The 18,558-nt window shown below is 37.6% G+C and overlaps 1 protein-coding gene across 1 annotated transcript; it reads right to left on the bottom strand.

Annotated features, from left to right (window-relative positions):
- Nucleotides 1-208: 208 nt before the first annotated feature.
- On the bottom strand, nt 209-18,323 carry LOC124721736 (neugrin). Its single transcript, XM_047246837.1, has 4 exons — nt 17,974-18,323; nt 17,301-17,493; nt 11,308-11,482; nt 209-685 (listed from the first exon to the last, which is right to left on the bottom strand). The coding sequence occupies exons 1-4, from the start codon at nt 18,207-18,209 to the stop codon at nt 453-455; spliced, it is 837 nt and encodes a 278-aa protein (XP_047102793.1). The 5' UTR covers nt 18,210-18,323; the 3' UTR covers nt 209-452.
- Between the last annotated feature and the right edge of the window lie 235 nt (nt 18,324-18,558).

The following is an 18,558-nucleotide window of genomic DNA, read 5'->3' as shown; positions in this document are numbered from 1 at the left end:
TTTGCCACTCAATGTCTCCTCTGTGTGGTGAGTAGCAATTTATCCTAATTCATATTGCTGTTATTCCATCCCAGATTTTCTACTGTTAAATGGCACAGAATTTGATTAAATTATCGTAGTGCTTTTCAAGCTGTGCCATTACCTTTGGCAATTTAGTGGTTATCAGAAAGTGATTAAATTACACCAAAATATGCAAATGTACTTTGGATACAGTATTTAACAACAAATTTATTACTTACTCTATACACTCAATAACTGATGGTGATACTCAATAAAAAGTTGTTGCTCTGATTAAAGAAAAACATCACCACACGGTTCCTATGCAATTTGTATTTCAAAAGTTCATCATGCTTCTAATCGGATCAGTGCATTATAAAAAATAAGCTATACATTTCAACGTTCATTTTGTACCAGTCTGTCACAGTGTTATGTTTATCAACACATCTAATGCACTAAGAATTCATTCCAGGTACACGGAACAAAAACTCCCCATCTTCACTGTCGTAATGAGAATCACCTATCTTGTATGTTCCTGGCAATTCGCTCTTATTTTTGTGTTGTTGGTCTTGATGTGGCTCCTTCTTCGGTTTTGTTGCATTCAGTCTTCCAGTGACTGCAATCTTGTCACCTCCACGACATAATTGTTTTGGTGGAAGTGTACCAGGATTCAATGCTGAAAGTGAATCTGAAATAATGAATTCAAAATGTTTGTGTATTTTTGATCAAACATACTTTTCAATAAAAGTGAAATGTTGACTTGAACATAACAGAGCTAGATATATGCAATTACTATCAGCACTGGAGAAAATTACACTTAACTGCTAGGATAAAGAAATACAGCTAAAATGTCTGAAAAATCAAATTATACTCTAACAGTCACCTGAGTTACAAGGCCACATCACAAAATGTAAGGAGAGGGAAGAGACATTCAAACTAACTGCATGGGTGCAGATGTAGTGCTGTGAAATGGACAGCTAGCACTTGCAAGAAACTCTACACTTAATTTAAGAAAAAAAGATGTTCAGAGTCAAGGCATCAGCACGATAAACAAATGTAGTTTAACAAGTGTCATCTTTTTCGCCCCCATCACCAACAGTGGTTGTGAAGTGTGGATCCTGGAGGGGGGGGGGGGGGGAAATAAATAAATAAAATTGAAATTGATGACATTCCTTTGGGGTAAGTGGGATAGCATTGCCCCAAATGCCTGTAGTGTGTAGTGATGAAAGCAAAGAGGACATCATGAACTTCTGGATATTTCCCAGATGTCATAGTAAATGCAGTGTGATGTCTTATTTGTTCTTGCTATTAGTTTTGAAAGTAGAAATACAACTTACAGGATACACCATTTGAATAATGAAATTTTTCAAGGCAGTCACAGCTCTTTTCCTTTGTAGGTTACTAATGCAAGTATGAATAATAGCAGTACGTTGTCATTTTCTGCATATGAATTTTTTTTAAGATGTCTGTTACAAATAAAATCTTTTGTGTTGCCATAAGTATAGTATTTATAAGCCTTATGAATTTACTTCCTTACTTAGTGTACATTACTATAAAACAAAATTACCTAAGTATAAAATGTATTTTTGACACAGAGTTTTCAAATTTGGAGCTTGTTTTGAAGACACATCAGTGTGTTAGCACTACATGTGCTGCAGATTGTAGCTGCTACAGTCTTTCCTTTACACATGAACTACGCTAAATAATTTAAAATGACGTAGTGTGTCAAATAAAATAAAACTTTATGCCTTATGGTCATTTTCTCAGGCTAATGTGAACTGAATGTATCTTAAGATTTAGAAATGTATTTTAACATGAAGGCAAGTTGATGATGAATGTTGTGCTGAGGTGATTTACTATTGTAGTGTTAGCATTATGATTTATTTGCAAAAACAGGAACATAAAACCTAAAACACAAAAATAGATTCTATCAATTTTGATGACTGCATTGTCAATATTTTACCCTAGGCTTCTGGATGTGGCTTCATAATCACTTTTGCTTTAGGAGACTACAATGTATTTCAAATTTTCAATGAATGTATTTAGCTGTTCGTGGTAGTATGCTTAGTATCGCTGTTCTGGTGGAAGAGAGAACTGTTTTCACCTACACCCATACTCTGCAAGCCACTGTTGAGTGTGCTGTGTACCACTGTTTCAAATCCAAACCTTAACTGCCACATGTGACTCTTTTCCACACTTAACAGGCCTGTTTGAGACATGTAAAGTCTATACAGGGCTTAACCCTACACTTGCAATCCTAGGGGATGGTATTTATTCTTAAAGTACATTGATTTGCATACCCAGTCAATAGAGGGCAGCACAGTTCAACATTCTTTGAGAAGCCTTATGAGGTTTGAGAATTTGGATATTTCTCTCAATAAGAAAAGTTGCCATCCCTAGTTTGAACACTATAGTGCTTTTACTATGCATGGTTCTTTGGAAGTGACACACCCTTGGTCTCAATCAACATGTGAACGGAGTACTCAGCTACTTACAGAAGAACCTACAGTTTCATATAGACTCGGACCCATGGTGAAACTTAGCATTTTCCACTTTTACACATCATTGGGAGAGAAGCAATAAGGAGCACTGACAGGGGATCGCATCTCAATTTTTGGATCTGCATTGTGACACTCACTCACTCACTCAGGTCAAGCCTAGAAGAAAGCCAATACCTCACCAGTTTAGCTTCACATTTTTTTTTTCCTCCCTGTAATACGGCTGACTTCGATTGAAAATTACAATTATTTCCTTTTATAAGTATGAACCATAAAACCATACAGTTTGCTCTTTTAAAATTATTTATTTGTGATGAAGCAGCTTTCACTTCAATTAAATGCATTTTTCTTTTAATCATTAGTAACAGTTAAAACTGGATTAAGGATTTTGAGGCCAGCAAACTGGCATCTTGTAGTAATGTTGAACTCTTCAACTCACAATACAGAGAGGTTTTATTTACAGTATCAAGTTCATTCCTACTTATTGTACAATTAGACTAAAGATAGTCAACTTGTAGTTTGAAACCAAAGCTGCTGATTATCATTGGTTTTATGCGGTGACAACATCCATATTTACTGGATAATAAGTGCTGTAAAACTTTCTAATAGGATTTTATGGATTATCTGGAAGTGTATACTACCATTTTTCTGAAGCTGATTAAAAGAGAATTTATGATAAAATAGGCTCAGAGCTATGGTAAATAAATTACTGACACCCAACAATACATGGAAACAATTAATGAATACTGTGAAATCACAGACATAGTGAAAAGATACACAGATCATGAATAAGCATTAAGGCAAGGTGGTGATAAAAGGTGTTTTGCAATCAATGATCCTCCTTAAAAAAAATATTATTTTAATTTGCTGTCCACTACAAAAAGCCACTTATTATCTGCATTTAAGCTTTATTCCAAACAATTATCAGATGACAGAATGACTGTACTCTAAAACACTTTTTCTTCCTAATGATGTCATGATCAATGTAAACAGTAAAGTGAAGATTAGTGATTTTCCTGAAGCTCTCATTCCTTGTGCACAACAGGTAGAAACCTGAGACTGAAGTTATAAGGCAAGCTGCTCAATAGTCCATGATCTTGACATCTGAACTTGCAAGCAGGTTCATATCAGCACACCGGCTAACGCAGAGTGTGAGGTTTCAGTTTTGTTGCAGGTTACACTTTTGCAAACTGATTTCCTCGACTTCACTGAAGTCCATCATGCAAGGTAACTGAAGCAGTACCTTGTGAGAGAGATTTTTGAAAGAGAATCACTCTTCCCAACTCTTAATTCATGCAGGGTTGCCCACTGCTGAGATCTTATTATGATACTGTATTGCATCTAACCACTTTCCAGCACCTGGCGTCATCTGCTGCTGACATAATGAACTTGCACAAAAAAGTATGCCCTATACATTATGTGGTAATGGCACGCAGTTAGATACCATTTCAACAGTACACAATAACTGAATATCTCAAACAGTTTTCATAACATCTTTATTGTTTACTGCAGAATGTGTGCAGTGGTGATCACTGAATAGATGCAAGTAGTGTAAAGAACTAGAGAAAACATTTTGAGAGCGGAAATACTGACTCCGAGTATTAGGCTTTCACAGGCCACTCCCCTTAGTTACCACACTGTAAGATTTCTATACATGACTTATCACAATAACTAACAGCAGCTTGGTGCGCCAAGCTGAGAGGGGTACCTAGGTGCAAGATTTGTGTACATTAGTAGTGAAAACTGACAACAGCTGAAAATGCATGACAGTAAAGCGAAACGAGGGGGTTTCAAATGATAAGTCACTAGAGTGGAAAAATGATCTCGAACCGGCCCTGTTCACTATCATGGACAAAAATTTGGAAAGGATGAAGTAATGTATTAGCACAAACAGACCAACAGCCATAGGGAGAATTTTGAGTTTCTGTGACGTGGGGGGGGGGGGGGGGGGGGAACTCAAGAAGGATGCTGTTAAGCTATTGTTCAGTAGTATAATGCACATATTTCATAACAGAACAAAGTAAGAAGTATGGCTTGGGAAATCAGTATGGTTTCCTTTGCAGTTCAAAAATGGCTCCTTCAAATTACCAGTAACTTGGCTTTGACAAAAAATTAGTATGAAGTGAACAATCGCAAAGACATTATGAGTTGGAATTTAGACATCAAAAACTCCATGTGGCTCCAAGTTTGTTCTAAAAAATGTATTTCAACAGAAAATTGCAGACCAAGTGCATAAAATTTATTTGAAATTTTGTAACAGACTTTTGGTGTTGATATTTTTTTTCCTTACTTTTGAAAAGAACTACAGTGAACTCCCGTTTATCCGAACTGTTTTTATCCAAAATCCGCTTTACCTGAACAAATTTTTCCAATTTTCGCAGCTCTCACTGGCGCTGTCTGATGCACAGCACAGCTACGCTCTCGGCTACCTAGACTGACACTTGACAAGTTTCAACTTGTCTGCACTTGGAACCATGCATTCACTGGTGTTTTTTGGCAGCCTGCTGCTAATCAGTGCACTGGCACTTGTCAAAAGTCCGAATGTGGTCAATTCGTGTGTATGTTGGTTGAAGTTTTAGCATGTTTCTTGTACGTATTGTGTGGTTTCATGCCACCGCAATCTATTGGAACTACTTGAAAGTACAGTACGTACAGTACTGCTCTATGCAGTGCGGCGCAACCCTGTCGAAACCAACAATGACAGTATGGCACCAAACACTATCCGCCTGTTGTCGGTTCATCAGATGAAGCTGAGTGTTTAACAATTTAACAGTGAATGCCCAACACACTGTTGTGTTGCCACGTGGGCTTGGGTAGGACAGGGGAGAGGGGATAGATGTATCGAGTGTTTTCATTCAATGGCTGCCACAGCCTGATTTCAAAAGTCAAAAGCTTTGTAAATTGCATCTCGAGTGTTGTCAAGTCGTGCGTCTGTGTGTTTTCAATTTAATATTTCACACTTACGCTACAGGCTTTAAAATGTCCAGAGACAACAGTGTCAGTAAAAAAATGCTGAACGTGGCTGCATGCGTGAAACAAATAAGAGAATGTGATCTCGTTGGAACAAAAGCTTCGTGCTTTGCAGAGAATTGATGCTGGTGAGCCACTCGCAAAAGTTGCTGCGGATTTGAACATTGGTAGGAGTACAATTATTGTGGCACGAAGAAATAAGAGCCAAAGGTGTGCCAGTTTCAGGTCATCTACTTCGACAAAAAGCAATGACTTTTTACGAGCCGATTCACAGCGGCAATCATCCGGGGATGAAGCCACTATTGCTGATTTTAAGAAGAAACTGCACACAATCAGTGACAAAGGAGGTTATACTGCAATTAACTGTGATGAAACTGGGATTAATTACAAAATGTTGCCAACAAAAATCCTTGCCTCTAAACAAGAAGAAACAGCATCCGGATATAAAAAAGCAAAGAAAGAGTTACTGTTCTCACATGCAACAATACCACTGGCAATCATAAACTGTGCCTTACTTTAACTGGCAAATCCAAAAAAAATCAAGAGCATTTAGATGGCAGCCGGCTGACAAACCTTTGCCATTGTGGCACATGAGTCAGTCTAAGGCATGGATGAACGGTGTCATCTTCAAAGAGTGGTTCCAGGCAAAGTTTGTTCCAGCTGTGGAAAAATATGTGGAGGAAAATGGATTTCCTTGGAAAGCGCTACTTCTTGTAGAAAACGCTCCTTCTCACCCAGTTGATCTACAAGGTGGCGATATCAAAGTTGTGTTTCTCCCACCAAACGTCATGTCTCTATGTCAACTGATGGACCAACGTGTTCTTGAGGTGATGAAAAAACATTACGGATGCAAGCTGCTGGAATACTTCATCGGTGTGATTGATGCTCAAGAAGATTTGGTGCAAGCTCTTAAAAAAATTGATGGTTTAAGTGTCATTAATTGAATTGCTGATGCTTGGAATCTAATTCCTCCAATTTCTCTCGTTAGGTCTTGTAAAAAAACTCTTACATCATAAGGCAACTCATCAGTGGTGGGAAGAAGGAGGCAAAACTGAAACTCAAGGTGACATGCCAGAAACAGATGAAAATGATGCAATTTTTGTGAGAGAAGCCGGAGAAGCTACCGGGTTGTGAAGACGCGAACTTCGAAGACGTTGAGGAGTGGATGGAAAACGACATTTTTTGATTTGACAGAGGAAGAAATCATCGAAATTGCGACCAATCAGAAAGCATCAGAAGAATATGTCTCTGATGATGAAGCAGAGAAAATGATTCCTCACACAGCTGGTTACGAAGCGATCCAAATCACCCTGGAGTACATCAGCCAACAGGAGAAGCAGACTTATGCCGAAAGTGTTTGTTTCCAACATTGGAGATATATTGCTGCAACGAAAGTTTCTCAAGCCAAAAAACAAAAAACCATTACAGGCTTTATTACCAAAAAATAAATTCCAATGAAGTGTCCTAGAACTTCAATGTCCATAAGCAAAATTTTTGTTGTTGTTTTTACTTTATTTAAAGTTCCTCTAGAGAAACTTTTCATTCCTTTGAGTAGTAGTTTATTTTGTATTCAAAAGAGTAGGTAATAAAATTAAAAGTCCTGTTTTTCCTGCTGCCAAAAAAGATGGATTTTTTCTGTCAGAATGCAAAATAAACAAGCTTTGTTACTCAGCATTTAAAAACTGAGTTTTCAATCATACTTTGGCACCTTTTTAACACATCAACACAATTTTTTCAGTCAAAAACATGCAGGCTTATTCACAACCATATCAATAACATTATACATATCCTACACACATTTTATGAACATATTTGGTGGTATTAACGCAATTCAGGGTGTTTCATGTGTGAAAACAGAGGGACTTTGGGATTATCTGAAATTTTTGTTATCAGAACCGGCCACCGTCCCAATTATTTCAGATAAACAGATGTTTACTGTATTGCTCATGAGTGTTGGTACAGTTTTTGTGATTTCAAATATCTGTTTGTAAAGTTGGTGCATAAACAATAGTTTCCACAATATTTTAAAGAAGTACAGTAGTGGAATCAGGGGGGAAAATCTGTCTGTTGCTGACAACAAAATCAGTTAGTTATTCAAACTATGAACTGTGTGTGGGGTGACAATACCAGATGAAAATAAAAGTATATACATCATTTACAAATTATTATGACTAAATAAAATGGCTGGTTATTATCCACAAAGTTGAACAGGCTTAATCAACACAAAGTGATTGTGCACATTACAAAAAACAATAGTCTTCAACTTGAAAGAGAATTAGGATTTAATGTCCTGTTGAGTAGTCATTCGTGACATAGAAGCAGCTCAGAATAAGGAAGGAGGGAGCAGGAAATTGGCAATGTCGTTTCAAAAGGAACTATCTTGACATTAGCCTAAGTGGTTTGGGGGAACTGCAGAAAACAAATCTGGATGGCTGGATGAGGAGTTATTTGAACTTGTGTCCTCCCAAATAGGAGTCCAGTGTATTAACCACTGTGACACCCCACTCTCAACCTGAAGGAAGGTTTGTTCTACTGAGGGTGGTTATTAGTTGTGTTTTCACCTTGTATTCCACCAACCTAAGAGCTAACTCGTCAAGACAACCCTGAAAAATACTCATTTTAACACTTAACCACAATACTAGCTGCCTATTTTAAGACATAGCCTTTTTATGGAAAATTGTTTCCCTAGGTGAGACTGATGTATGTGTATATTCCACAAGCCACTGTACAGTGCATGGTGGAGGGTACATCATACCAATGATATCTATTTTAGGTCCTATTTCACTATTTTAGTGTGTGAGGTGAAAAAATGTCTGTTTATATTCATCTTTACATGCCCTAATCTTTCTTATCTCATTTTAATATATCTAAAAACAAAGATGATGTGACTTACCGAATGAAAGCGCTGGCAGGTCGATAGACACACAAACAAACACACAAAATTCTAGCTTTCGCAACAAACGGTTGCTTCCTCAGGAAGCAACCGTTTGTTGCAAAAGCTAGAATTTTGTGTGTATCGACCTGCCAGCGCTTTCGTTCGGTAAGTCACATCATCTTTGTTTTTAGATATATTTTTCCCCACGTGGAATGTTTCCCTCTATTATATTGTTATCTCATTTTAATGTTTACTAAATGACATATACAATTGTTACAGCATAATGGTCACACACTCTTCTTCAAATACTAGTTCTCTATATTTAGCCACCAGTGTTTTGGGAGAACTGCATCATCTTTCTTCCACGGATTCCCATTTCAGTTCCTTGGTGTTATATTTTTGTATATGCTGTATCAACCTGTTACATTAGTAGCAGCATGTCTCTGAAATTATTTGATTTCTATTATCACATCTGCTTGATAAGGACTTCAAGCACTGGAGCAGGGCTGGGTTCACTCAAAGTCTTGTATGTAATTTCCTTTAAAGATGAACTGCACTTTCTCAGGTCCCTTCCAACCTCTCCAGTTCATTTCCCTAATACCGATTTCACAAGATTGTACCATTTCAAATTTCTCCTTGGAGTTAACACTACATACTTATACAATGTGACATGCTCAAGATGTTCTCCACTATCCTTGTAGTCAAACAGTATCAGGTTCTTAATCTTCATTTACAGGCGGTATCTTGTATTTATTCACAGTTCAAGAGCTGCCAATCATTACACCCAGTTGTAACTCTGTCCAAGTCTTCCTGCATTCCCTTATGATTGTACTATAATGAGACTTTCTTGTGGGCAACAGCATCATTAATGAACAGTCTACTGATCCTATACGATAAACCATTTATCTATACTGACAACATCAGGGGTACTATTATGCTTTCATTGATATAGAACTTTTGTAGCTGCGTACAACATACTGGATTTTATTAGTCAAACGGTCCTCGAGTCAGTCACATATTTGTGAAGATACTCCATATGATCATATCTTGGCTAGTAGTTGATGTTGTACATGCCTAATACATTTCAAAAATATGAGATGGCACAATCTACCTCTTTGCCTGCATCTATTGTTAGCAAGATATGTGTGATTACAGCACACAAGTGGTTTCTCTTGAATCCATACTAATTGAGAGACACTCAATTTTCTCCCAGACTGTCATAATGTTTGAGCTAAGAATATACTCTATATTCTAACACTCTCACTCAATGCATTTTATATTTGGTCTGCTGAAATAAGTTTATACAGTGCTGGTTTTCTTCTTCTTCTTGCCACCAGAGTGGATGTTTCTGGGGTATAGTGTACACCTGACCTATCCAGAACAACTTCAGAAGTATCCACTGTGTATCGTAGGTCAAAGAATCTACAACAAATCTCATCACAGAACCAGTAAATCCTCTGGTTTACACTAATGACTTTGCTCTAGACCAGAGGGCCCAAGTCAGTTCTCAGAACAATGCTGCAAAACAAAAGCTGTGCAGATACCTCATGAGTGAGGCTAGCTGTCTTCACCATGTCACCAGAAATAACTGGGAATGGCCTCGAAACTCATGTGGGACATCTTTAGTTCTGATGTAAGGGATGACCTCCAGGTGACTGCAACCTTCACACTCAATTACTGCTCAGCTCCTTCGACCTGGTCAACAATTCCTACAAGAGTACACATCATGTGGGCATTTTGACTGTTTCCCTTCCATGACCCTTTTCCCCTAAGAGGGGTCACTGTGCATCTATCATTGAAACTCCCTACCACTACTTTCTTTCCTGTCTGTGGATGACCTGACCATGACAGAGAAGAGACCACTGTCTTATGAGCCAGAGATGTATGGCCTGCTGCCTCTGCCTCATAAGTAGTGGGAGGTCACAGCCTTTCAGCATTAACCTCACACAACTTCCTCATGAAACACTGCCATGTCTGGGTAGTCCCACCAGCCACCATCAGACGACCAGCTGGCATCAGACTGGGGTTCTCTGTGGTTCACATAATCAAAAAGCTACACTGGTATGTTCTGAGACATCTCCACAATGGGAGAATATCCTGTCATTCCATCACTAGTGCAACATACAGCAGCCATATGATGCTAGTCAAAGGCGGCCAATGCAGCTTCCATCTGTTCATGAACAGAAGCCAACTCCCCCATTATGATCTCACAATGGCCGCAATCCCTAGCCATATCCTCATGTGTACTTAGCCCTTTCAAGGACAAAAATTAGGGGAATTAAGTGTAACACTAGGTTGCGCTTACATGAAGACTAAACCAAGATCAAAATCAAGCTGCTGTCATAAGAGTAAGTAGTGACTGCACAGTACCTGAGGCTGTACTCAATGTTATTTAATGGTTGCTGGATATTATTATTATTATTACTATTATTATCAGGGAACACTTGCATTTATGGTGGCATGTAACTATACAACTAAGTTAGCTCACTCTACACTAACAATTGCAAAATACATAAACTTTTACAATAAAATTAAAAACTTATAGAAACGGCTAAATAAACAGTTACAATTCACTACTTGGCGGCATGTAAGAAAATAAGTAAACTACATGATGCAAACAAACTAGGTAGTGCTACTAATGCTCCTCACTGCTCTACGACTGAAGCATTACTGACAGGTAAATACTATAACCTACACAGACACCACCAAGTCTGAAGTTCATACTACTGTTCATACAATCAATTAACTGAGCTAATGAGTCAGTCTTATGGAACACTAATTCCAGTCAAGGTAATTACTGAAGTTACACTGATCAATAGGACTTATCTTAAGGTCAAAGTCAGTAGCTATCATTATTAATATTGGTGTGTGCCACCAATTTGTTTTTATAAGTATATGTTGCTCCTCGAACTAACCAAAAGAGACATAAAACAAGAGCATATTTTCCAGTAATTCACACTAACTTACCAGAAGATGGAAGCTGAGCTTTTTCCCTCGACATAAATTTCATTAAATGGGTTTTCAGTTTTTCATCTATATCTAGTTTCCCGTCTTCCAACAGCTTCCAGTTTCTTTTTACACTTTCATTGTACTTCAGTATTCTCTCTCTATCTTGTGGACTCCAATTTGCCTTTAGAATTTTCTACTGAAAAAGAAAATCAAAATTATAAAGTGGCCAAACTAGTCAAGAATATGAACATCTTCATCTGGCCTGACTGACTACATGAAGCATTTGCTCACCAGTCAGTGCATTTCTTCTTCAAATTTCTTACAGCTGATTGCTTTGTACTAGGTCATATCACAGTATATACACATGAGTACTTCAACTTACAGTAAATGATTCTAGGGAACAGCTCTTAACATAAATTAAAAAAAAAAAAAAAAAAGTGCAACAAAAGAAACCTCACAGTTTAGATATGAAAAAATCTGAGATTTACTATGTACAGCTCTCACATATGCCAGAAGAATATTTGAAACAGGACACACAAAATAACGCACAGCTTTCAGTACAATAATAAAAAAATGTGTTGTCCAACTGGAAGTTGTGCTGCCTTGTACTCAGTGAGTGAGTGCTGCAATTTCTTTTGAGAGCACTCACATTATTGACTATAACTCTCATGAGAGAGTATTTCTATTGTGATAGCAGCATTAGAATGCCTAGACGTTTGAATAATGGACTATTCTAAGCTCGTGACACTACACAGTAAATTAGTCTGTTGTCTCTTTTTTGGAGTAACTGGAAATACACATAGTTCATTTGGCAGACACTTTGGACTTTAAAAAGGTCTGAATTTTACGAACTGTTAGAGTGTTGTATTTAGGTTTTTGATGATGTAGATTCCGAGCTTTTGACCTTGAGAACCTGTGCTAACTTGGGTGAGGCTGAAAAACTACCAAATTTAGGCAGTTTTTTGAGTTTTTTCCATATAACATGTTTCCCATTTCCGTACGAGAAAATGCACTTGGCCCATTCCCATAGAGTGTTACATTTCCTACAGTATACACTGTTTAAAGGTATTTTTACACCACATACTTCTGAAGGTACAGAGTTTCAAAGAAATGGCAAAATTCTCAAATTATCAAAAACACTGCAAGAAGTACAGGTTTTAGAATTATAACTTTAATTGCATATTTTTTTAAAAAGGTGTCTGTAATGGTCAATGTGACATCAAGAAGGGCCCGCCCTCCTTATCCTCAATGGGCTACTTATTTATGTGAAGGACAAGTTTAAAAAATGAAAAAAAGTAGTTATTCATGGCAGGTGCTTTTGACTGTCAATGTTTATGACAACTCCCTGCCTGCTGATGTTCATTCAGTGCAGGTATGTAACTGACTTATACAGAAAAACTAAATTTTAATTACATCTAACACAACATCAGTTTTAGTTGTTAACTGTACATTTACAAAAAAGAAAGTACTGAGAATGAAAAAAGATGTAACAGAACACAAAATCACACAAAAAAACTTAATGCCATGTTGTCTGACCCAAATGGAAAGTCAAACAGCATCAGCTTCCTCCTCCTCAGCAATGATGTTGTCAAATAGGACTTCCCCATTCTCATAAGTTCTCTCAATATCCTCTTCATTTAGGTGGATTCATCCATGCATGGCCGCAAGAATGTTTGAAAATGGAAGAGCACTGGATTCCTATTTTTTTGCAGTCACAGGCCCCTGTGCTACACCCTGTGCTATTCACACAAAAAAGACTATCAGTAATGAGTACCGAGATGCATTTTTTATTGTAATGAACATCCCCAAACTGATGGACTCATTTTGTCTCACATGTTGGAACCACAATTTTTTCACAAACTTAGAGAACTGCCAGTAGCAAAGACCATCCAGGGTATATCTGTTCATGACTCCACAGCATAATGTCACATTGCAACTTTCCTCTGCTTCAAGAATTGACGTGCTGTTGCATCTAGCTGTTTGAAAACATCAACTAAGTTAGATATGGGAGGGTTTTTCTCAAAAATGGTGCAAATTTTCTTCTTTTCTTGTCATAAGGTGGTTGAGGTAGTGTCCCACCTATCTGCTACATGATGGAAAAGATTATCACATGGATTAAATTTGCATGATGTTGAGGAGTACAGAGTACTGGGACACTCTTTTGGAAACAAATGTTATTTTGGAAAGTGTCCAATACCGTCTGCATGTCTTCACTTGTGATGGTAACACTACAGAAGTCAGCAGCCTCTGACATAGTGCATTCATTATCATCACACTGACATCATCTATTTCCTGTTTAATCACAATGTCCTTTGGTGCCATTTCAGTTATTGGCATTGAAATAAAGTTCCCACTGCTTGTGTCACTGGATTAAAAAGACCTTGTCACACTGTAATGGCTGTTGTTCTGGAGGCAACAAATTCTGTGGGTGAGTGGAGTAAAGCCCAGAGAGATCGTTCTGCTGTGTTGGTAATGGGCATTAGTAGGGTATCCATAAAAATTACTATGACATTACATTGAAAGTGTTGTTATACATAATCCACCTACATCTTGCAAACTGACTCAAATGTGGCTCTTTTAGTTATATTCCAAATAACTTCACGTAGAAGGTGTTCACCAATTACTGCACATTAGTGCATGCCAAGGTCCACTTTTTCCTGTGTCGGAGTAAAAGCTGCATACAACGCTGGCTTTGTGCCCTTGAGCATACTGGCTTCAGTGAAGATAGGCATGGGGAATGGCGTAAGCTCAGACTTGAACAGTTATCTCACTCAGTCATCATACTGCTTGGAAATGCGAACTCAGAAGAGAGTAAGAGGATTACCTACAACTGTTTCATGTGCAAATTTCACTGCACTTTTTTTTTAAATGATAAGTACACTGCCTCCTTAGGCAAATGTTCAGACAACCATGTAAAAGCTTCTCACTGTCAAGATTATTCCTGTTTGCAAGGAACCTCTCATACCTAAATGTTGTTCAGATGCTCCTGAATATGCCTCGGTGAACATTTCTATTTGTTCACAAGGTTTTGGAGATGTAGCATACTCGAAGTCCACTGGGATACCACACTTTATGTTATGCTGTAACAATGAGTCAGCACTCCGTAACCCTTCCTGCCCTCATTATGACATGCTCTATGTTTAACCAGTTGCCTGAAAAGAATTATTCAGTATGATGAACAGAGAGGCAGCCTTCAAGCATGAACTTGTAAAATTCCTGAGAATTCATTTAGCCTTAATAATTTGAGTATCGCACAAACATCAGTCCACCTGCCAACTCTCTCAGGTAACAAGGGAAACTACCCATTGCACCCCCCTCAGATTTAGTGGTAAGATGGCCAGTGGATAGCCAGTCAAAGACTAAAGACAGATCAAGCATAAAAACAGGAAGATGATGTACTGAACTGTGAGAGAAAAAAAAGCAGAATAGAAACAGGACAGAAAAGTAATACAGAGCAGCCTGAAAGAGGATGGTCATTGTGGTTAAGTGGTCACGGTGGTAGAGTGTAAAGTGGGTGAGCCATCTTCGAAACTAACTCATGTCATTATTATTATTTTTTTTTCACAACGTTCTGAAATGTCCGTCCCATCATCGAAATGTTTTTTTCTCTTTCTGCAATCTTGGCAGTTGTCATACTAGAGATAGGTTATAGAACTTCAGTCATGTTGTAAGAATACGTTACAGTCACAAGTAAATGTGATGAATAGTGATGGCAGGTGAGATACCACACAGATGTCTCACAGAAATGAAAACAACAAATAAATGGGTGTGAACTATGTTATAACAAAGGAATTCAATGGTAAAAACTTCCAAAATGGCACACAATTTCAAAAACATTAAAAACATACATTTTGACAGGGTACAGAGAAACTGTTGTATTTATTTGTTGCAGCTTATGTGACAAACTATTATATTTTCATCATTTCCTTGAGAGAGAGCACATTCACATTCATACAGACACCTATATCGAGCAAGGAGGCACACCACACTCACTTACCAGGTGCACAAATTAGTGATGTCTATAAGGTTTTCTTATATCATAAAACACACGTACTTTCACTAATACCATGTATAACACACCAGATGTGTTTTCCAGTGGAGGATTTGGTTGACTTACTGCCTTGTCATCAAATGTTTGCAGTTCCTATTTGAAGGCCACTTCCTTTCGGCTGTCAATAGAATAGTTGTGCAGAATCAACTGTCATTATAGGTCCCTTCCTTACACCTCACAGTTGTGAATGGATGTTGCACCACAACACAGACACAAAAATGAATTCAGTGAACAGCAGGGATGGAGGTTTGAACACAGCTCACCTGCTTGACAGTCCAACACTGTGGCCACTGAACCACGACACCATCGCTGTTTTATGTTGCTCTATATTGCACTTCCTGTCCTTGAATCATTCACTGTTTCTATTCTGCTTTTTTTCACAATTCAGTACACTTCCTGTTTTCATGCTTGATTTGTGTTCAGTTTTTGATGAACTGTCTGCTTGGCCCTCTTACCACTAAATCTGAGGGAGGTAGGATGGAGAGTTTTCCTTGTAAGCAGAAATACATCCCACTGAAAGGTAGTGGTGGGGAGAGGGGTTGCTTCTAGGGATTGGTAAATGCTGACAATTGGAGGTATGTATGATTAGGCTTCTAAAAAAGTTGCAAAAGTAAAGTTATGATGCTAAAATCTTCACTTTTGCAGTCCTTTAGATAATTTGAGAAATTTTCTCATTCTTTAAAGCTCTGTATCTTGGTAAGCATGCGATATAAAAACATGTATAGCTAATGTAGACTGAAGGAAATTTAATGCCCTAGAAGAGAAGTTGAAATTCTTTTTGTCACAGAATGCAAAGAGAAGAAATTATAGAAAGAAAAAACTGACAACAGTTCCAAAAATGGTGTGGTTTTTTTTGGCTCTCCCATGTTAGCACAGCGTCATCAAAGTCGCAAACTTAAATCGTAGACTATGGACAACCAACATACAACAAGTTCAGAGATATATGATATAAGACTCTCTTTCTCTGTTTATTGGTGTTTTTCATATCCTATCAACTCATAATTTTAGAGTAGTTCTATCATAGCATATACCAGAATGAAAGCAAGCACACTTCCTCCTCGCAGTTGCATTAACAGAAATAAGTAGGCCTAATCTGATGGTGAACACAGCAAAGGTTTCCACCAAGGAATTAAAATTTTAAACTTGATTTTTTTTCCTGTTGATTTTCATGTTTAGCATATGATTTACATAAAATTTCACATCTTCCATAACATTGATTTTGCCATATTTAACTAGAAGGTTTTTTTATTAAACTTTTATTTGTCAGTGTTAGTGGCAACACATTAGTGTAGAAATCAGGAAAAACACTGGTAACAGAACCCTACAGTAGCCTGCACAGCCCAACCTACCGCCCGCATTACACTATTACAGATTCAAGTTGCCTTTTTGTTGACAATTGAGATATACTCCACCTCTGCTTCATGCTGATTTCCAGTTCTCAAAGTCTTGTGCATAGTCATACTCTCAATTCCCTATGTTCCAAATTTACATGGGAATAAAATAGTTTACACACAATGTAATGGTTTTGCTACATCGATATCTACTGCTCTAGGCTTCCCATTTAGTCCTGAGAGAGCAATGAGAATAAAGTCTTTACACTACCGAAAAGCTTTTTGCTACTGCTGCATCATGGAAGGCAACAATATAAATAAATATGTACATAAAAATAAAAGTTGATACAATGGTAACTGCGCCAATGGGGAGAATAACAAATATTTTGTGCTTTAGGGCTTGGATGGTTATCTCAGGGGTTGGGATACATCTGGTATTAATTAAGAGAATATTTATAGGCAATACACAATAACAAGACAAAATCATTCACACTGACAAACCTAAAGTTAATTTTTAATTTCACAGGATAGAAGTCTCAAATAGTCTGTCTCATGGCAACAGGCATGTACTATTCTCACACTGTCTCTTATCATACACTAGATCCACATATAATCTAATGCAAGCATACCTTTACAGCAGTCTGTGAAACTGGAAAGCTTTCTGAGAGTCTAGCAACATCCCACTCTTCTGGGTTGTTGTTATGAAGATATCGCATCTGTTCTTTTTCTTCCCAGAACACCATACTTGGTTCCTTGGCTTTCTTGAAATACTTCCTTTCAACAATTTTCATTGCCTGCACATGTTTCTGTCTTTTGATCTCTCTGAAATAAGAAAATACAATTAATAAACAATGCACAGTATTAAAAATTTATAGGTACACGTACATTCTTACATTAAAAATCCAATAAGCTTTACGAGCAACGCTTTGTCCACTGATCAGGTTAGCATCAACAACACATTAATACTGAATGCTAAGAATAACTAAATGCTTTACAATTCTAAGGCAACCCTGTTTTGTAAACTCAAAAACATTTTGCTTAATTTGTAACACGGAAAAACGGTGCGGTATATACAGTCTTAAAACTGACGTTGAGAATGTACATAAACGTAAATTAACTTTGTCAAGTAATCAACACAATGCAAATGAAAACACACTATTCTCAAGCACCAAGTTTCCACTCAACATTTGCGCACACTATGGACTCCGTATACCACTTTACACCGTGTGGCGTATGTTAGTAGTTACAAATGTTACTTTTACAACTGAGATGGACGTTCAAAGTTTCATAACATAAACTAACTTTTCATGGTCATCAAAAGCTTTGTCAGCATTCATTACGTCCAACTCGAAATCATCAATATCATCTTCAAAATTCATCGGTAGGCCCTTTTCTTCCTGCGAAATTGCCCGTAGTCTCAAATTCACTCCAGGATTGTTTGGCGTCGACTCTTTGAGTTCACGAAAGTGTTTTTTCTTTGCCATGTGCACGGTAGTCGAAATATTTTTCCACAGTTTTAACTGCAAAAAGCGGGCCATATCAGAGTTATTTTACTCTTGTTTATACCGTTTCAGGTCTGGAACTCTTGAACGAAATCACATATTGTATGTAACTGAGATCTCACACAACCATAACAAAAATATTATGAATCAACTCACTACTGTTTATTCAGGGCGTCCAACATCACACTACATTCTAGAAATTCCCGACTCCGGTAACGAAGCGGGCAGAACTACAGCGAGCCTTGTGAAATTCAGCGATCATAAGCGGCGTGCAACACAACTGAAAGAACATAGAAATTAGAGGCACAATTGAAAGAACATAGAAATTAGAGGCAGATGGAAAAGGATTGTCTTTCTACAGGCTTACAGTTTGCTTCAATTTCCC

Source organism: Schistocerca piceifrons, chromosome X (assembly GCF_021461385.2).
Source record: "Schistocerca piceifrons isolate TAMUIC-IGC-003096 chromosome X, iqSchPice1.1, whole genome shotgun sequence".
NCBI lineage: Eukaryota > Metazoa > Arthropoda > Insecta > Orthoptera > Acrididae > Schistocerca > Schistocerca piceifrons.
This window is presented reverse-complemented; position numbering and strand designations above follow the sequence as displayed.

What these genes read in the sequence shown, in the direction of transcription:
- LOC124721736 (XM_047246837.1), bottom strand. Translation starts at nt 18,209, where the DNA reads ATGGCCCGCTTTTTGCAGTTAAAACTGTGGAAAAATATTTCGACTACC. An exon ending in GCTTTTGATGACCATGAAAA is followed by an intron (nt 17,494 to 17,973) that starts GTTAGTTTATGT and finishes TTCTTATTTCAG; the next exon opens with AGAGATCAAAAGACAGAAAC. An exon ending in AGCTCAGCTTCCATCTTCTG is followed by an intron (nt 686 to 11,307) that starts GTAAGTTAGTGT and finishes TCATTATTTCAG; the next exon opens with ATTCACTTTCAGCATTGAAT.